Raw genomic sequence first — 19,984 nt, 5'->3', positions numbered from 1 at the left:
TCAAAATCTTAAAATAAATACTCATTCTTTTAATTTATTTTTAAAAATATTTTTTGACGATAATTTTTAAAATTTTACAGTAGAAAAATAATATAGAAAGTTTATTATGCTTACTAAAAGAATAGTAATTATGACTCAATACAAATAGTTTATCATAAATTTAATAATTTGACTACTAAAAATCTTATGTATGTGCATTCTTTCACATATTTTATATCTAAATGCAACAATTTTTTTATTAGCTCACTAAATTTTACGCTAGTAAACATAATTGACTTGTCACGTCATTTTTTTATTGTAATATTTCAAAAATTGTTACTGAAAAGTATGTTTAAAAATAAATAAAAAGTATAGGTACTTATTTTAAAATTTTAAAACAGTTAAATAAAATTGTTAAAAAGTATAAATTCATGATTTATTTAGTAATTAGGCCTATATAATTTTAGAATACGATATTAAAATAAGAGCTTAAAGAGTCATAATAGAGAATTTTAGAGTAAATATTTTTATTAATATCTCTAAATCTCAATTTTATTACAAAGTTCTTTTTTTTTTAGTACTGCTAAAGTTTAATTGGGAGAAAAATTTTATTATATTATGCAGTAATATTATACTATTATGAGTTTTTAAATTCATAAAAATATTTAATTTATCTCAAAAAATAATGTCATATTTATTATTATACAAAAAAATAATATCACATTTACATTTTTAATGAAGTCCTTTTCAAAAGCTGGCAAAGAAATTTTAGAGTTAATAAAATTAAAGTGGAAGGAGTTATGTGATATAGATTGAATTTTAGGGACTATAATAAGAAACACACTTAAAGTTAGGACTACCTGTAAAATTTGCAGAATAACCCTAAATCAAACTAAAATTGCTTTGTAGTTTGTCTAAAATGTGTAAAATTTGGTTTTAGTTTTTCTTTTTCACTCATCAAAGTTTGATAAAACTTAAAAGTGACCAAGTTAGAATTAAGAAGAGCGATGGTTTTCTTTAATTATTGAGGTCAAATTAGAAATTTCATATAATTAAATTTATAAAATTAATTATAAATAAATTAAATTATAAAAAATATATATAATTTTTAAATGAAATTTATATAGTCAAATATATTTCATAAAATCAAAATAGCCATTTCAACTTTTATTAGTTCAGTTTCAATATATTTTATAATAATACATCAAACATAAAAATTCATTTGTACATGAAATGGATTCCTTATACCCAATTTAGGTTGCAATAATTGAAATTCATATACTCATTGTTTGGTAGAGATGGAAATGGAAGACAAAAAGAAGAAGAAGGGGAAGTAAGTTTTTGAAATATTTTAAAATTTTAATTGTTTGAAAAGAAAAGGAGAAAAGAAAGTGAGTAAAAGATGGGTGAAAAATAGTACATGAAAAATAAGGAAAAAAGCCATCTTTTTCAAGCTTCATTTGCAATAGCTATTCTATCTACAGCACACCTATAGAATAGAAGGAATCAATTCCACAATCGACTCAAGAGAAGCATATGAAGGATCAGAGTAGGCATAAGCAAAAGAGTTCTTGGAATCGGTATTAGCTCCTCCATTGTTGGAGGAACGAACAAGCCTTTCCTCTCAGAACCTTTTAAGTTCTTGTTGTCGAAACAGAACTACAAATAAAGCCCTCCTCATTGGTGGGAATGGATATTTGGAAGACTTTTTAAAAGCTTATTCTAAAACTCTAATTCCAAGCAGCTATTTCTGTCCATGCATATGATAATAAATCATGCTTTTCACAAGTTAGATTGGCATAACAACCCATCTTCATGTGCAGCTACTAGGGTTGTTTTGTTATGCTTCTTGCAGAGTGGCGTCCCTTAATATCTTGTATGCTCGTTAGTGCCCTAAAACTTAGTACTAAATTGTGCCTACCTCAGGTAAATGAAGTAGAAAATAGATTAAATAAGGATTATTGTATTTATTAAAATAAGACTTCTACCACAGAGGAGTTAACAATGTACAAATGAAGACTGAAATTATAATGCATATCAAGTTAACGGAATAATAATAACAATAAAGAATTTGGGGCCATTGTCAACCTCTGATATTCCGTTCCACTAAAAGCGAAATATCAATCTCAAAGAGAATGAACAATCAAATCAGAAAATTTTGGTTATTAATATACTAAAATGGGGCTCACCCTCCATATGCAAGTTTTTAGAGGAACAAAAAAAGAAATGACTCCCTAATACATTCATCCTCCACTGTTTTAGATACAAAACCGCTAGAAACCATGTAATCCTAAAGAGAATAAAATTTAGAAGATCCATCTTCAGATGTGGTTTAAGGCAATTCAAATGGAACTAATAGAACTGCTCCCGCTCATTTCTTCACCTCCTCGTACTCTGCTTCAGGAGTCTGCTCTCCGCCCTGGGAACCTCCAGATGCACCTCCAGATTCACCACCACTGCCCTTAGACATGTGCTCACCAATCTTTGACACTGCCTTGTTTGCAGCATCAAGTTTGGATTTGATCTCATCAGCATTCTCTCCCGCCATTGCCGTTCTCAAGTCTGCAAGGGAATCCTCGATCTCCTTAGCAGTTTCAGCAGGAATCTTCTCCCTATATTCGTTCAGACTCTTCTCAATACTGTAGATAGTGGTGTCTGCACTGTTCTTGATGTCGATCAAAGCTTTTCTCTCCTGATCTTTCTGGGCAAATAGCTCAGCCTCCTTAACCATCTTGTCAATCTCATCTTCTGAGAGACCTCCAGATGATCTGATGGTGATCTGTTGCTCTTTTCCAGTGGATTTGTCCTTAGCAGAAACAGTGACTATACCATTGGCATCAATATCGAATGTCACCTCAATCTGAGGCATGCCCCTTGGTGCTGGTGGAATACCCACCAATTCGAACTCTCCCAAAAGCTTGTTGTCAGATGCCATTTCACGCTCACCTTGGAGCACTTTAATACCAACCTGGGTCTGATTATCAGCTGCTGTAGAGAAGACCTGAGAGTGAAGAATCAAGAATGAGATGCAAAAACAACACTATCACTGCTAAAAAACGACTCAAATGGCAGTGCAACACAGACGTCAGGTCCCGAATTAAGTGCCCATCAAAACCCACTTCTAAATTATCTACAAACCCCTGGCACAGGCTGAGTAAGAAGATGCCAGAGTTTATTCTCTTTGTACTCAGTATAACAAGAAATATACATCCAAACATGCATCTTGAAAATCAGCAATCAATATTAGGAACGAAATTGTACCTGACTTTTCTTAGTAGGAATTGTTGTATTTCTGTTGATCAGCCTTGTGAATATCCCACCAAGAGTCTCAATACCAAGTGAAAGAGGAGTGACATCCAGAAGGAGCAACTCCTTAACATCCCCACGAAGAATGCCGCCCTGGATTGCAGCTCCCATAGCAACAGCCTCGTCAGGGTTTACTCCTTTGCTTGGACTCTTCCCAAAGATCTCTGAAACTATCTCTTGAACCTTGGGAACACGGGTCATTCCTCCAACAAGGAGAACCTCATCAACATCCTTGGTCGATATGCCAGCATCCTTGAGACAGTTCTTGCATGGTGCCCTGGTTCTCTCAATCAAGTGATTTACCAAGCTTTCAAATTTAGATCTAGTTAGAGTAATGTTCAGATGCTTTGCACCAGATGCATCAGCTGTGATAAATGGTAAATTGATTTCAGTCTGAGCTGTTGACGACAGCTCTATCTTAGCCTTCTCTGCCGCTTCACGAAGCCTCTGCAATGCCAGCCTATCCTTTGTAAGATCAATGGCTTCAGTTCTCTTGAATTCACTAACCAGGTACTCCAGCAGAGCATTATCAAAGTCCTCTCCTCCCAAGAATGTGTCACCATTTGTTGCTTTCACCTAAAACAAGAACCATTCATCAGATTGATTTCCAGAAGAAGAAAAACTACAAAATCATGACAACATAGTGAAAGAGTATTACCTCAAAAACACCATTGGAGATCTCCAAAATTGAAACATCAAATGTTCCCCCTCCAAGATCAAAAACTGCTATCAGCCCCTCCTTGTTGTTCATACCATAGGATAGTGCAGCAGCAGTGGGCTCATTGATGATTCTCTGCACATCAAGGCCAGCAATTCTCCCAGCATCCTTTGTGGCTTGTCTTTGAGCATCATTGAAATAGGCAGGTACAGTGATAACAGCCTTTGTGACTGTCTTTCCAAGATAAGCCTCTGAAGTTTCTTTCATCTTGGTCAAGACGAATGCACCAATCTGACTAGGGGAATACTGCTGCCCATTGGCCTCAACCCATGCATCTCCATTTGAAGCCCTTACTATCTTATATGGAACCATTTTCATCTCTTTTTGGGTTTGAGGATCATCAAACTTCCTACCAATTAGACGCTTAGTTCCAAAAACTGTATTGGTTGGATTGGTCACAGCTTGACGTTTTGCTGGAGTACCAACAAGAAGCTCTCCTTTCTGATTGAAGGCAACCACAGAAGGGGTGGTTCTAGATCCTTCAGAGTTTTCAATGACTTTGGGATTCTGCACATGATTTCACAAACAATTATAAAACAGCAATAGAAGCATAGAAAAAAAAATTAAACACAAAAGTAGGTATGCCCAATCATTCTTACTTTCCCCTCCATAACAGCAACACATGAGTTGGTGGTACCCAAATCAATACCAATAACATCATTTCCAGCGGGTTTTGAGCTATACAGATAAGGAAATGCATAAATTTCAGCAACAATATTGCAAATTTCTGCATACAAACAATCAAAACACAACTACAAGGTCCACAACTTTACCTGAAAGCTCTTGACAAACTTCCCCAATTATGACCAAGATTAGAAGGGGTCCATGATGGTTTCACATTGCCAGTCAACTGCATAATACATGAGAGTAACTTGCATTTATTAGCTTTGTCAAACAAAAATATCAGAAAACTTATTTATAGAGTAAAAGCTCCACATTTTAGCACTAAATAAGGAAGCATAATAAATCAAGTGTATTTTAGCAAACAATATTAGAGTAGCTAACAGATACCTATAGAAGAAAGTATTTTTAATATCAATTTCAATTCCAATCAAAATAACCAATCTAAATGGCTAAATTAAACAAAAAAAATATGAAATCAAATACCGGAAGATTAAGAATTATATATATATCCAATAAGTTTACCAGATCAAACGAGTTTAACATAAACCTCGCCAAAACCCCCAAACAAAAGTCAGATCACTGATACTGATACTAAATTCGACACAAAAAAAAAAAAAAAAGCTAAACGATGTCGTTTACCCTGGACAACAACAAATAAAAACACTTCATTTCCATTGAAAATCACAACTTCCCAAAGACCCAGAAACGGAAACCGAATAAATCGCGATCAATACATTTAAAAGGAAAGGGTTACACGGTAAAGACGTACACATTTGTAAGCAGAGAAAGGAGCGGAGGCGACATCACGGCGTCGCAAAGTTCGGATTAAAGCAGCGGTGGCCATCGGTGGATCTCAACAACAGAAAGTGTTTAGAGAGAGATAGAGATGAGAAAGCAATGGTTTTTATTGTTGGTGAGGGTTTCTTAGTGCATAGGGTTTAATTAGGGTTTTAGATTTGGGTGTCTGTACTGTCTTTATGAGGCGGAAATGAGGGCTTTCTAGCTGTAGATAGAACATTCTAGATCCATATTATGTAAATGGGTTTTAGTAAGCCCATGGAGGTAAAACAAACGACGGCGTTTTCGCAGGAGAAGGTTGTGCGGGAGGTTGCTTGGGTATTAGGTTAGAAGAGTTAGGAGTAGATGTGTTGCCACGTTGGTCCAAAAATGTGGCTGTCTTCTCTACCTTTTCTAGAGATTTCCCTTTCCTCTCTTGTTTTTGTCCAAAGTTTTCAGATGTCAAACATTTGAACTAATATTTGGGAGTGATTTAGAGATTCTTTTCTTCTATTCTAAATAGGAGTGGCACTTTTACTACTTGAAAATTCTTGCAATTGTGTTTTATAATTTTTATTTCTTCAAAATCCTTATAGCATTGATAACTCTATTTTTGTCCAAATTGTTCAAGATTTTAAAGCCCTAGCTAATTTTATTTTTATTTTTATAAAAGGTTAAATGATATTTGAAAATCCAATTCTTAAAGGAGAATAGAGTTTTTTTTTTTATTTTTTATTTTAAAAATAAAGAATCAGATAATTAAAAGTGAAATTCTTATTTCGTAAAACAATGAAAAAAGATTAAAGTTGTAGAGAAATATAAAAAAAACTTGAGTACAAATCACAAGGCATTTTAATAAAAAAAATTATAGGGATCGAACATATTAAAAAATGTAAGATTTTTATATAAACTGTTTAGGAAGATGTATTCAATTAAGATTTTATGATTATCTCTTATCCAAACGGATTAAAAAAATTTAATATTATTATCAATATCATATTTAGATAGATTTAATTTTATTATTCAAAATAGCTACCTATTTTAAAATTTTATATTCAACTTTTTAATAAAATTTAAATAATTCAATCTAAAATAAAAGATGAAGATGATAAACATAATAGGTGATATTCAAATTTAACATAAACTGGTCTTAATAGATCAAACATGGTGTTATAGAGGGATGTCAAAACCATTAGAGAATATTTTGAAAATTTTATGAAATTATGAAAATAAAAAACATTAGTTAACTAAATATGTATATGAATTAACATTTATCTATGATGATAATAAAAGAAAGCAAGAGGAATGGGTGATGATGATTTCCACAATGAGGTAGGATGAGCCGGGCTAAACTTGAAGAAGTAGGCTTGGCCGGCCTGAACTGACCTGGCCCCCAGCCTCTTCTTTCAACAGGTGAACTAACAGCAAGAATCCTAGTAACAGATGCAACCACGCTACACCTAACAAACAAAATGCACAGGCGGATGAATCAAAGTCCTCAACTGAATTAACAGCATTCCCATTTCTCTTCTATTCTTCAAATCGAAAAATAAAAAAAATGGAGCAAACCCTTTTTAATCCGTCAATCTCCATGCCCAAATCTTTCTATCACAAACACATAACAATTTCTTCCAGAATTCAATGCCAGCTGTCTACAAATTCCCCCTCCTCCAACACCAAAACCACCACCGTCACCGTTCCTTCAAAGAAAACAATGGGACCATACACAGGAAGAGATCCAAATGTGAAGAAACCAGAATGGTTAAGACAAAGAGCACCGCAAGGAGAAAGGTTTCAAGAGGTTAAACACTCACTTTCTAGCTTGAAACTTAACACTGTATGTGAAGAAGCACAGTGTCCTAATATTGGTGAATGTTGGAATGGAGGTGGTGATGGTATTGCTACTGCTACGATTATGCTTCTTGGTGATACTTGTACTCGTGGCTGTAGATTTTGTGCTGTTAAAACTAGTAGAAATCCTTCTCCTCCTGATCCTCTGGAACCTCAGAATACTGCCTTGGCTATTGCTAGTTGGGGGTGAGTAACTTCTTTTCTTCTTTGTTTCCTTGTTATCTTTGCTTAGAAATGTCTGCTTCTATATGCTAATTAATTTATTGCTTTGAGCTAATCTAAAGATTATTTCTTTCATCTATTGCTTGCTCTTGTGCATCTGGATCTTATAATTATCACGTTATAGATGACTGTTTTAATGAAAACCATGCTTTCTATTATTTTCTAGAGGTGATTGTCAGGTGAAAGATCATTGATTTCAATCAGTGTACCGGTGAGGTCCGGCTCACTGGTACTAGAGTCTTTGCTGCGAGGTCTAAAGTGCAAACCCCTGTGAGAACCCAATTAACCAAAAAAAGAAAAAGCAATGTATAAGGCGCTTCTGTTATCATGCTTCTCTCTATATGCGCGATAGTTTTTCTTTTATTTTCTTTCCCTAATTACTGATGAGACTAATTTAAACTGGACAATTTGGCAATTTATGAGCTGTTGGGTTATGTTGAGTTATTGACATCTTTGTTGCTTTTTTTTGTTCATTGCAAATTTTTATTTCTTTGCATATTCTGTAATACTTTTTTTTTTCCGAATCATTTTTCAGCGTGGACTATATTGTTCTGACAAGTGTAGATCGTGATGATCTCCCCGATGGTGGAAGTGGGCATTTTTCCGAGACTGTTCAAGCTATGAAAGTCTGTATTCTTATCACCATTTTTGTTGAGTTTATTGTTCTCATGTTATTGTTAGTACTATTGCAAAACAGCAGAACATGGATGACTGATTTGACTTCTTTTTCTCAGAAACTCAAACCTGAGATTATGGTGGAGTGTCTAACCTCTGATTTCCGCGGTGACTTAGAGGCTGTAGAAACTTTGGTACATTCAGGACTAGATGTCTTCGCGCACAACATTGAGACTGTGAAACGGCTTCAACGAATTGTTAGAGACCCTCGAGCTGGGTGAGTAGCATATGTGAGCATGGATTGAAAATTCACTTGTCTTAGATTATGTCAGGTGCTAGTTATTTTTTAGGCTTTACCTACTATATTTGGAAGTTGGAACTTACTTGAAACTTAGTTGAACCATAATAGGAGCTTTAATGGTTGGTTCCCAGTATATCAACTACAATCTCTGGGTTTTTAAAAGTTAGGTCAACCAGAAACGAAAGTTGCTTGTTGAATTCATGAGTTGAGTGATATGTGAAAGTAGAATCTTAAATACGATGGAGAACACATACTGGAGTCATATGAACACACATTTTGCTTGAACTACAGAATATGCATTTACCTATTCTAGTTAATGATGTCATATTCTTGATTTGAAACAAGAAATTATTGGTACAGTTACTGGAAACGCTATCAATTTGCTCCCAAAAAAATTGGGTGCTCAATGTTATTCTAATTTGTAGTTTGATGATGCAGGTATGAACAGAGTTTATCAGTTTTGAAACATGCAAAGCACAGCAAAGAGGGAATGATAACAAAATCTTCTATTATGTTGGGTCTTGGGGAAACTGATGACGAATTGAAGGAAGCTATGGCTGATTTAAGGGCTATAGATGTTGATATCTTGACACTTGGACAATATTTACAGGTAACTTGATATGCTTTTATTTTCATGTCTTTTAGCTTGATTACTACATGTGTAATATTCTGAGGGTTCTGATAATCTTTAGCTCAAAGCATGCCCAGAATTTGTTTTCTATTTACTTTGCAGATTTTAGTCTTACTGCAGTTTGCATCCATAGTGAGTCTGAAGTTGCCAAAAGATAGATTATGTTCACTGGTTAGCTGCACAAGCATTTATTAGGTTATCTTGTTATGCTATGTACTTGATCAACTCGACTCTGTAACCATTATTAATCAAACAGTGGTTATGCATTGCAGCCAACTCCTCTACACCTGACTGTCAAAGAGTATGTTACACCTGAGAAATTTGCTTTCTGGAAGGAATATGGAGAGTCTATTGGCTTCCGATATGTAGCCAGTGGGCCTATGGTAAGCTCTTTATGACTGCATAGAGAACTTTTATATCTCAGGGTTTTATCCTCTTCTGAATGTACATATTGGAAGAAATACAAGTTGTTATGTTGGCGGCTGCTTGGAATTCATTTGTGCTATGAATCTTAATTGTTTTTTGGGAGTGAGGTGATATTGACTCTGCTTGTACAAGATAAGAAAGGGAAACTATCATTTAATGGATCTCAAGCTTATTTGGCTGTTCCAAAAAGAATTTTTACTGAATGAATCTTCACACTATCTCAACATGTTAATTTCCTTACCAAGCATATTTCTTTTGTCAGGTCCGTTCCTCTTATAGGGCAGGGGAGCTGTTTGTTAAGACAATGGTGAAAGAAAGGTCAAGCAACTCTGCTGCCAAACCCTAGTGGTATTTTATGATTGGTTCTACTCTTCAGCTTCCAACTATATGGTCAGCAAAGCAGCAAGTTGGTGGCTGCCCACAAATCACTGTTCTAGTTTGATATCTAAATTGCCTGGCATGGCACGAAAAATTTTGTATTTATTTAAAAATTTAATTATATAATGTTCAGCATTAGCAAGTTTGAAGCGAATCTCTATATTGTTATTAGGATGTAATGCTATTTCATCAATATTTCTGAAAGAAAAGGTCAATATATAAGAGTAACCTGCAGTCTTTCGCAGCAGTATTGGTTAATTGCTAAACCAGTTTCTCATGCTTCTTGTGCTCAAAGCTATTATGATCTGCATTTTTCACCCATTTCACTTGCGCACACAAGTCACCAACTGCTTGAGGATTGGAAGTGAGAGGAAAGGCTACTAATTTCACAGCAATGCTGATGAGTTAGCACATCCCCATTTGTATGATTCCCTCATGAAAATGGGAAAGAGTTAATGCTGTTTAACACATCAAAGATCTACAAGAAACATCAGGGATATTGCAGCAGTTAGGTTGCTCTTAATATATTTGAAGTTCATCATCAAGCAAATCATTTCATCCAAATAGCCGAAATGGGAAGTGCCATTTGGTTTCTTCTGTTCTGAACTTAATTGATCCATTTGCTTTGCTGCAAATGATTTAACTATGCCTGTGATTCATATATCTTGAATTCCAACACCATGAAAGACAAAATTTAGTTCATTCTCATCCTTTAAGAAGTAAATAAAAAGGGAGAATCAGGAGTGCACTAATTTAAGAACATACTGATGCCACATGTGAACGAACAGATAAATAGACACTGTAGAGATTGAAACGCCTTAGAAGCAACATTCATTACCAAATCTTAGATGAAATCATGATTAAAAGAACATCCTAATGTACATATATTTAAAAAGGTACATGTTAAAATCTGTACAGTGTGTTAAGGATTCCAAAAAGAATCAATAAATTACAAGCCATATGGAGAACGAACAGAATCAATGAAAGAACAGGCTCATCTAAGAACTCCACCTCTTATCCAGACAGAGGGCAGTGAGAAGAACTGCAATTTGTGAGGCAGGGCCAATGATTTTATTGACAATTCTCTATCTTTGAGAAGGCATATGCCATTGAAGAACCAGTTAAAAAAATCTGATTCAAAGGCTGAGATGAGAAGTTTCTTCCAGGAGTTATATGTCTTAAGGATACAACGCAAGGTTTGAGTATAAATCAAGATCAATCAACAGAACCTGAAGCACAAGGATATCATCAGAGTTCTTTTACTACTCCTTCAAATGCGAAGGTAACCCCCTCTTTCTTCACCTTCACGGGTTCTCTTGAGAAATGACTTCCTGTTGAGGGACCAGCTTCTTTTTATAGCCCTGCTCCTCCTCCAAGCAGCTACACGAGCATAAAGTGAAGGGAATAGGAAGCATAACAGCAGGAGAATTAGCATTACCAGACAGAGAAACATTACATTTCGGAAACCATCTTTTAACTCTGGGTCCCTTTGCCCTGTCCATGGAACTCCTCCCACGTTCATGCCAAACACTGTTAAAGAGTGTCCAGAAAGAGTGATTGGTATTAGATGCTTTTCACTATCCTGCTTGGCAGATTTTAACTAAATACTATAACCAAATACTGTACCAAGAAGAAATGTTTACCTCCTGTAATTATAGACAATGGAAGGAATACAATCGAAAGAAATGAAAGATAATACAGTTTCCTGTTTATTTGCTCGGACTGCCAGCTATCCAGACCTGCCTGAATTGCCGTGACACGATTTGCAATGAACCCCACATTCTCTTTCAGCCTCCTCAGTCTTCCAATTAACTCTTCTAAGGAGTTAATATCTTCATTAGAAAACCAGCTTTTTGAAGAACATTTTTCTTTTACTCGTGGAAATACTTGCTCCCCATGTGCAATGACCTAAGTTCAGTTAAAACACAAGAAAACGTCCAATATAAAGTAGACACAACCTTTAACCATGATATGTTGACTCTCTAAAGAATTGAAGTCAACTAAATAAAAGGCTTCAAGCTTCATGCTTTCTGCTATTCTGTTTCCAGAGTTTAAATTTATGTACGTGCTACTCAAAAGCTTAAATCTGGTTTGATACCAAGCAATTACATCTTTTAAACTCCCTCCTATCTTCTGTTGCTAGCCAGGATGATATCAAATTGGGACAGAAATTACCTGTAGCAGACGCTGCAGATTAATATGCATTTTGGGGAATCTTCTATCATCCAGCATTTGTTTCTTCAAAGCAAAACCGCCTGCAATATGCCAAATAAACAATGCTTAGCTCCATTTCAAAAGCCAAATGAACCATGCAAATCCAATCAATGAGTGACATGAAGTTGTGTGCGTGTGTGTGTGTGTGAGAGAGAGAGAGAGAGAGAGAGACCTTGAGCTAATGTTAAGCACGTTACTGACTGTGATCGACCTTTCTTCATGATCCAAAAATGTTAATTCAGATATCAAAGGTATCAAGACGCTCATGGTTTATGTAATTGTTGCTTTGATGCTAATGCAAGAATATCAAACCAACAACCAATTGTTCTTCATTTTAAATTCCATTGTCAGAATAGCTAAGTCATCATCACAAAATAGCTATTAATCTTCCAAGATGGGGTAATATTGGTAGCAGTCTTACGACTATTTCAAACTTATTTTATCATATTTGGTAAAGGCAATAAAACCCTCTGATTAGTAGTCTGTAGAGTGTCTACTATTTGCACATCAGAACAAACACATGGGCAAAAGCTCAAGGAGCTTAACTATAGATATGATCCACATAGATGCTTCATATAGGTACAACCATAGTCCATAGTCACCAGCTAAAGAAACTGAAGTATTAGTGGAAGGGGGACTTGCATTGCCAGAAATAACTGGGATCGCCTGTGGATGTCTCACTATAAGAGGAATTGGTAATATTCAATAAGATAAAGAGCTGCCATAGCAAAATGAGAGTTTTTTTTCCTCCCTGGCCATGCAAATTAATGAAACGGAAGATATCAATAATTCTACTTATTAGTTGCAAAAAGAAAAATCATACTTGTGGAAAAACATGTTCCAGTGATGGAGTTTTGTCAATGTTGGATGTTTTCTTTCACATAGATAGCTTATTCTTATCTCTCTAATTTAAAATTTTGAATAGAATACCATGATTTCCTAATTGAAAGATTTTTGCATTTAAATGGTCTTCACGGATATTTATCTTTTCTAAAGTTACCAGAAATCTGGTAACTTAAAGATGACTATAACACTGTTAAAAATACCAACTGCAATATCTCAGATGAGATACAGTTAGATTCATAGTTCTTTTTCAGACATCCAAACATGAAGCAGCAACATTGAAGGAGAGCAGTAGTCATATGTCTAAGTCTAATCAGGAAGCATACAGAAGGAGAGCAAAAAATAGGATCTAGATTTTACCTTTGTCAAGTTCAAGCTCCACAGAGTCTAGCTCAATCTCGAGTTTAGTCACCATATCTTGAAGGTGATCAATATGTGTGTCAACAATGTGAACAACAAGATTTGAGACAGATTTTGGAACAGGATTATCGGCTTCCTCTGAGTGGTTCATCGTTAGTAAGAACTCAAGAACATGCTCCTTAATCACAACCCTACTTTGTTCCTTGTGCTCCCCTCCAAAATATGAGGGAGTCTCCACACTAGGAATCTCCGAGAGTAGAGATTGACCCATTGGTGAGAAACCCAATCTAGGAACCCGGCCTAACGACACTGTAATAACTGAATTCTCGGTAACTCTGGCAGCTAATCTAAACGTAAAATCACTTGAAGGAGGACCAGGAGAATTAACTCTGAAGACAAGTGCCCCATCAACAAAGCCACAATAAGGTCCATTGCTAACTAGTGTTAGAATGTCTTGGAGTGTCAAAGGAGGGCAAAGAACATCAATGAGGCATTGTGCAGATAGAGAAAGTTTCTGATTACTTTTTGGAAGTTCTACATGGTACCAACAGAATTCATTTCCTCTGCCTTCTGCAAGGTCCCATTCTTTGTTGTAATAATTTCCATCACCATCAAATATATAGGCTTTTTGTCTCACCATACCCGGAAAACGGGATTGATAGAAAGGTCTACCCATAAGAGGAGTGTCTCCAGAGGCCTCTCTATCCGTCTCCTCTGATTCCCCATCTCCCATTGACCCTATCCTACCTAGATCCATATTTTTGCAGGCTTCTTGACTTTGCAAATCAAACAATTCGGGTTCAAGAATCCCTTCTTATTCAATCCAAAACAGTATATGCAGATAACCATGAACCAATCAATTTTGAAATGCCAGAGAAGAACCAAGAACCAGCATTATATATCCAAGAAAAAGACAATAGAAACTGTTGACTAAATTTGTAAGAAGAACAATAATCCTCCTCAAGAAACTCCCAAGATTCCAAATTTAATCATTCATTTATCCCCTGAAACAATAAAACAAATATAAAGTCCCAATCTCTAAGCTGCTCTATTCAACATACAATACAAGCTATACAAAGGATAAAAGAAGAAGCAACAACCAAATGCATTACCTGATGAAATGAGTCAAAAATTTGGAAGCAAACACCAAAACGAGGAAAAGCCAGATCAAAAAATTAGCCAAAACCACCAAAGATCAAAAATTTAACAACGCCCAGAATTCCTTTTGGGACATATGTTGAAAAAGACTGGTGGGTTAACGACCAGACAAGATTGAAACTTTCAAGAAACAATATAAAATAGGACAGGTTTTGAAGAATTGTTATATTGTCCTGAGAAAACAAAGATAGCATATCAAAGATCACGTGTTTTGAAGGTTCTAAGAAACTTCCCATTCAAATTTTACTCAAAAAATAATCAATAATAGAAAATTTTAGAAATAGAATAGAAAATAATGTTGACAAAAGCTTTTTACCAAAATAAGAAAATATCAGTACTGCTCACGTTCTTGGTAAAATACTAAGGCTAATTTCAAGGTTTGATTAATTATTAATAAGTGGATATATAGTAACGATATTATGCTCCGATTCTGTAACCACTGGTGCAGAATTGATGCTTTTGCTCTGCTGCTATATTTTAGGACTTTTTATAACCCAAATCGATAATTACAAATATTCGCATGCCATAGTAAACGAACGGACAATTGGTCAATTTGCCCCTTGAACTTGTGTCACGTGTCAACTGGACTCACATTCATTTTTCCCAACAATTAGGCCCACAGCTCCTATTTCGAAGCCAAATCATTCCAAGAGATAAATACATAAAAATTACATAAAAATAACATATGGTTTCATCATTTAAAATTTTTTAATATGTACTTTTTTTCATACAAAAAGAAACATCTGATTAAAAATCGTGATAAAAATAAGTATTTTACAGTTAAAACTTATCAATTGGTAAGAATTTAGCCATTATAATTATATTTCTCCTTTTTAATAATGGGTTTAGAGCTTAATAATTCAAAATCTTATTGTTTGGTCGTTAAATATATTTCATCGGATCAATTACTTTTTAAATCATAATCTAATAGTCAAATATTAGAATTAGAAATAATCAAGTTACAAACTCATCTTATCAAACACAGACAATATAATAATGATTGTCGATCAGAGTGAAGGTGGCTAATTTTTGAAAATCAAAACTTTTTAATAATAAAATATCTTTGTATCACGAATTGTAATCACGTATCTCTTTTTCAAAAGAAAAATCACATACTAAAAATTATAAGTCAGTAAAACTATACGGTACTCTTTTTTTGTACTTATCTCTAAATCCAAACCTTGATCTTATTCAATGTTTATATTATACGCGGTGGTCAAAGAATGTGAATCGAATATTTATTAATAAAATAATTTTATTGATATTAATTAGTTTATTAATGTTAGATAAAGATGATAAAGTAGCAGTAGTAAATATAGAAAATGACAATAATGAAAAATGATGAGAAAAATAATTGGTAAAAGAAATAAACTAAAAAAATAAAATATTTTATTACAAACAAGTTGAGAAGAGTATTTGGGCCTTTGTCCCTAAAAGAACTAGAAACACCGTTTTTCTTTGTTTTCTTTCAAGTAAGCATACTAGTGGAAATGGGTTAAATTCATTCAATAAATAATTATTCGGAATTTATTCTCCACTCATTTAAAATTTGATTTCATTATTCATATTCCTATTAAAATCCGTTTATATACCATTTGAACTCATATATATTATATTATATTTTATAAATATTTAATCAAATAATACATACCTTAGTCACCAAATATCCATTTATATAAACAAATTTAGATAATAAAACAGGAAATATCTAATAAATTTGTTTAATATATAAATTTTAATAAAATAAAAAGATAAAAGTGAAAATTAATTAAATATAAAAAAAAAAATATTCTATAAAATTAACTCTAATCAAATCAAAATTAAAAATTAAAAATAAGCATTTCTTCCTACAAAATATAATTTATTCCAAAATTGACAATAAAATAATGCTACACGTCTCAACGTTTACTTATATAATGAGTCATGTAATAATTCAACTAAACTATTAATAGGTAATCCTACTAACCATACAGGTTGCTTCTTAACAGCCTTTTAGATAATTAGCTTCCCGTTGAACTAACAAATCAAGTTTTTCTTTTATGAAAACACTTAATCGCTTGATTATTCGTTTTATTTTTAAATAGAGATGTTCATAATTTGGTTAATTTTGATTGGGAACTCAAAAAAATTGATAGAGAGTTTCGATTTAAACATTTTTGAACCAAAAAATAAACAAAAACTATTAGCTCAATTAACTGAATAATATTAACCGCTTTTTGAATAACCGGAGAAAATTTTGAAAAAGAAAAGCTCTGGAAAATAAGTATATAAAAGAAAAAAGTACTAGGATAACTGTTTAATTGATCAGCTAAACCTGTTCACTGGTTAGTTAATCAAGAATCTAAAAGTAAAAAAAGAAAAAAATCAGCTAAGTTACGATAGTTATTTTAGAAAAACATTGAAAAGTAAGAAATTTTAAATAAAATAAAATAAAACTGACTAATTCATATAATAAGAGACTTTTAATTCAATTTCAATTGATTTTTCTAATCACCCATTATTTTAAAAAACTAAGTAGATAAATGGTATTCTGAAATTATCGTGTTAATAGAAATAGTATTCTAAACTCAATTTTAGTTCAATTGGATCTCTAATCTTTGTGTTTTACCATTTTTTAAACTTTCATAATCAATGGTTAGAATAACATCTTCAAATATCACCGTCAAAATCAACTATCATTTTCTCACCATCTTTTTTTTTTTTTATATTAAGATTTTAGCCCCTGAAACTATTTATCCCTTATATGTACTTTCTTTCTCCTTTTGTTCAACTCCGTTCATCACACATCTCACCACCGAACTCTAAAAAATCATGAGCAAATATCATCTTCAATCTCTATACACGTTAGTAACATAAATTGAGTTGTTAGTCTTCAGATTTTTATTATTGAATAAAGAGAAAGATGTTGAAAAGTTGCCTTCATTATTCAGACCAAACTAGCAACGATTTAGCCACACTTCACCCTCAATCGACTCCTTGACATCCAAAAGGCCTACTTGGTGAGTGTAGACGATGGTGTCGAATATTGCTGGATGGTGTTGACGTCAACGATTTAGCCAAAATCAAATGCACTAAATGAATTTGTTGGTGGGAAGAACTAAGGATGAGAAAATTGAAACTTAATGGATTCATTCAAGTTGTTAGAGAAAGTAAAGAGTAATGAACTAGTTAAAGAAAGTGAGTGTACTCATCCTTCCTCAACCAAGATATTAGAGGGACAAAATGATTAAATTTTTCAAATAAGTTGAATTCTATAAAAATGCAAGAATTTCAAACAAAATTATTCATATGAATTTCTCAAAATGCGTATTTAAATGAGAGTGCAGAAGATGCACTGAACGTATATTAAACAAAAATTAAAAAAAAACAAAACCAAAAGTTAAAAGGTCAATAGAATAAAAATCAAGTTTAGGGGGTTGATTTTAAAAATAATAAGTTTAGGGGGTCGAATTTAAAAACAATAAGTTTAGATGGATCATTTATGTCTATCCATTTTAAAAATGCAACTTCAACTAGACTGGATCAAGCTCGTCCGTGAAATTCCCAAAGCTAACATTTAAAACCTACTGGAGCAGAGCCTAATCCTATATGGATCTGGTCCATATTAAAAAACACTTGGTTCAGACTAGCTTTACATGGAGCCACTTTAGACAATGGCTTGTTATGCTCACCACACCACACCTAGACCCATATAAAGAAGAGCTAGACCATTATTGATAACTTCTCACAGGCAAAGACCTGCACTAATCAACTATGATAAAAACCCAAGAAGTCCAAACAATGTGGACAGATGGAGACTAGATCTATGGCTGGCAATTCAAGTTGTTATGTCATAAATGTATGGTGTTAATATGTAGATATATTACAAAGTGGCTAAAATCATATTTATGTTTCTAAATTTTGGTTATTTAATCAGTATAATATTCTAATTTTTAATTTAATTTAACAGACACTTAAATTTACTTTTTTTTTGATATTATAATACTTTTTGATATGTGTTTTATTTAATACATCCATATGTATTGTACAAAAGTGTTTAAATATTGTTAAAAAATAACGTCTAAAAGTATGTTATGTTAAATTAAAAGTTAAATGTGTTTAGATATTGAAAAAAAGTAAAAAACCAGATATTTATTAAATAAATATGTTAAACTGATTAATTAATACAAATTCAGAGACATAAATATATATTCAACCTTACAAAAATAATAAACTTTATTTAAATTCATTTATTAATCATGTCAATAATTTTAAACCCTAATACAAATATAGCTATTAAGCATGTGATCTCTAAACCTCTTTAACCATTTAATTATATAGATAAAATAAATATTTTACATAAAATAATATCTTTATAATGATAATAGTAATAATATATGGTGTTTAAATTTTTATAAATAACATGTTTAAGCTTAATTATTTTCTTAAAAAAAGAAAATACTAAAATAAACTTATTATTAGTTGTAGGTTTTGTATCATACATTAATATAAAAGTTTGAAGTAACTTGAGGTTTCCAATAGGTTAGGAAAAATGGAGCCATCAGCCATTTTTCTAATGTGGAAAATCAAAGTATCCACACACTGATTATGAGTTAATATTACAAAAGTGACAAATTACTTTTATGATGAAAATGATACTTAAGAACATGAGAGGACCCATTTGAGGATCAATGGTGGTTGAAGCCCCTACTGAGATTTAATTATTTTTAAAAAATGTGGTTAGTTAATTACATAAAATAAATATTAGAAAAAAGGTAAATAGAGAAACATAGTAACACTCTAATGTTATTGTATTTTCTAAAAAAATATTAGTATTATTTTTTATGTTTTAATATTGAATAGTGTTTATATTAAAAATATAATTCAAAATATCAAAATATAAAACTCAAAAATGGTTATTATAAACCAAGATTTTTTGTTATTTTTTTTTACATATTTTATATTAAAAATAAATATAAATTTTATTGTCTAATATATATATATATTATATTTAATGTGGACATATTATTTGACAAGGAGATATTGAGAGTCTAGCATTAATATTATTGACTTGTTGTGAGGAGGGTTCACATTATTTTTTATTTGTTTCTTCCACTACCTTTAAAAATTTATTTATTTATTTATTTATAGCAATATACATGTTTTTTAATTTATAAAAATAGATGGATTGTTTTTGAATTTATTGGAGCTCAATGGCCGTACCATAAAAGCAAGAAATTCTCACTAATATTAATGGATGGTGATAAGAGATTGAAATTTGAGGTTTCTCTAATCCCTAATTAGTAGGTGTGATTATGTTTGATTATTTTAGGAGCCTAAAAGCCGATCAATTGGTTTGAAAGTTAAACCAACAAATAAACACTTCCGTTCAATTAATTAAAAATAGATTGAGAAAAAAGAAAATATATATAAAAAAAATAAAGTCAATTAATTGGAAAAATATAACAAAATTTGAAAAAGATCAATTGAAAACTAAATTTCTTAAAAATAAAAATAAAAATCAATTCGATCTGATTCAAACAACCATTTTTTATTTAATTTTTAATCGGGTTTCAGTATTATAAAATATATACTTAATTAT

General features: G+C 32.5%; 3 protein-coding genes across 4 annotated transcripts; 1 reads left to right on the top strand and 2 right to left on the bottom strand.

Annotated features, from left to right (window-relative positions):
• Nucleotides 1-2,125: 2,125 nt before the first annotated feature.
• On the bottom strand, nucleotides 2,126-5,625 carry LOC8279193 (heat shock 70 kDa protein, mitochondrial). Its single transcript, XM_002518278.4, has 6 exons — nucleotides 5,397-5,625; nucleotides 4,777-4,853; nucleotides 4,603-4,681; nucleotides 3,944-4,510; nucleotides 3,241-3,861; nucleotides 2,126-2,980 (listed from the first exon to the last, which is right to left on the bottom strand). Exons 1-6 carry the CDS (start codon nucleotides 5,469-5,471, stop codon nucleotides 2,351-2,353), a joined length of 2,049 nt encoding a protein of 682 aa, XP_002518324.2. The 5' UTR covers nucleotides 5,472-5,625; the 3' UTR covers nucleotides 2,126-2,350.
• Nucleotides 5,626-6,715: 1,090 nt separating this feature from the next.
• Nucleotides 6,716-10,086, top strand: LOC8279195 (lipoyl synthase, chloroplastic). The gene is made up of 6 exons (XM_002518280.4): nucleotides 6,716-7,441; nucleotides 8,013-8,103; nucleotides 8,212-8,369; nucleotides 8,832-9,003; nucleotides 9,297-9,407; nucleotides 9,713-10,086. The coding sequence occupies exons 1-6, from the start codon at nucleotides 6,963-6,965 to the stop codon at nucleotides 9,794-9,796; spliced, it is 1,095 nt and encodes a 364-aa protein (XP_002518326.1). The 5' UTR covers nucleotides 6,716-6,962; the 3' UTR covers nucleotides 9,797-10,086.
• Nucleotides 10,087-10,634: 548 nt separating this feature from the next.
• LOC8279196 lies at nucleotides 10,635-14,860 on the bottom strand. Of its 2 annotated transcripts, XM_015718701.3 has the most exons (6): nucleotides 14,358-14,860; nucleotides 13,246-14,249; nucleotides 12,004-12,083; nucleotides 11,472-11,736; nucleotides 11,285-11,358; nucleotides 10,635-11,208 (listed from the first exon to the last, which is right to left on the bottom strand). In XM_015718701.3, the coding sequence occupies exons 2-6, from the start codon at nucleotides 14,000-14,002 to the stop codon at nucleotides 11,182-11,184; spliced, it is 1,203 nt and encodes a 400-aa protein (XP_015574187.1). In that variant the 5' UTR covers nucleotides 14,003-14,249; nucleotides 14,358-14,860; the 3' UTR covers nucleotides 10,635-11,181. The 2 variants fall into 2 exon arrangements, with proteins under 2 accessions (XP_015574187.1, XP_015574186.1); XM_015718700.3 differs by having other exon boundaries at nucleotides 10,635-11,358; nucleotides 14,358-14,858.
• Nucleotides 14,861-19,984: the final 5,124 nt, after the last annotated feature.

The sequence above is a fragment of the Ricinus communis genome, chromosome 6, assembly GCF_019578655.1.
Source record: "Ricinus communis isolate WT05 ecotype wild-type chromosome 6, ASM1957865v1, whole genome shotgun sequence".
Taxonomy (NCBI): domain Eukaryota; kingdom Viridiplantae; phylum Streptophyta; class Magnoliopsida; order Malpighiales; family Euphorbiaceae; genus Ricinus; species Ricinus communis.
This window is presented reverse-complemented; position numbering and strand designations above follow the sequence as displayed.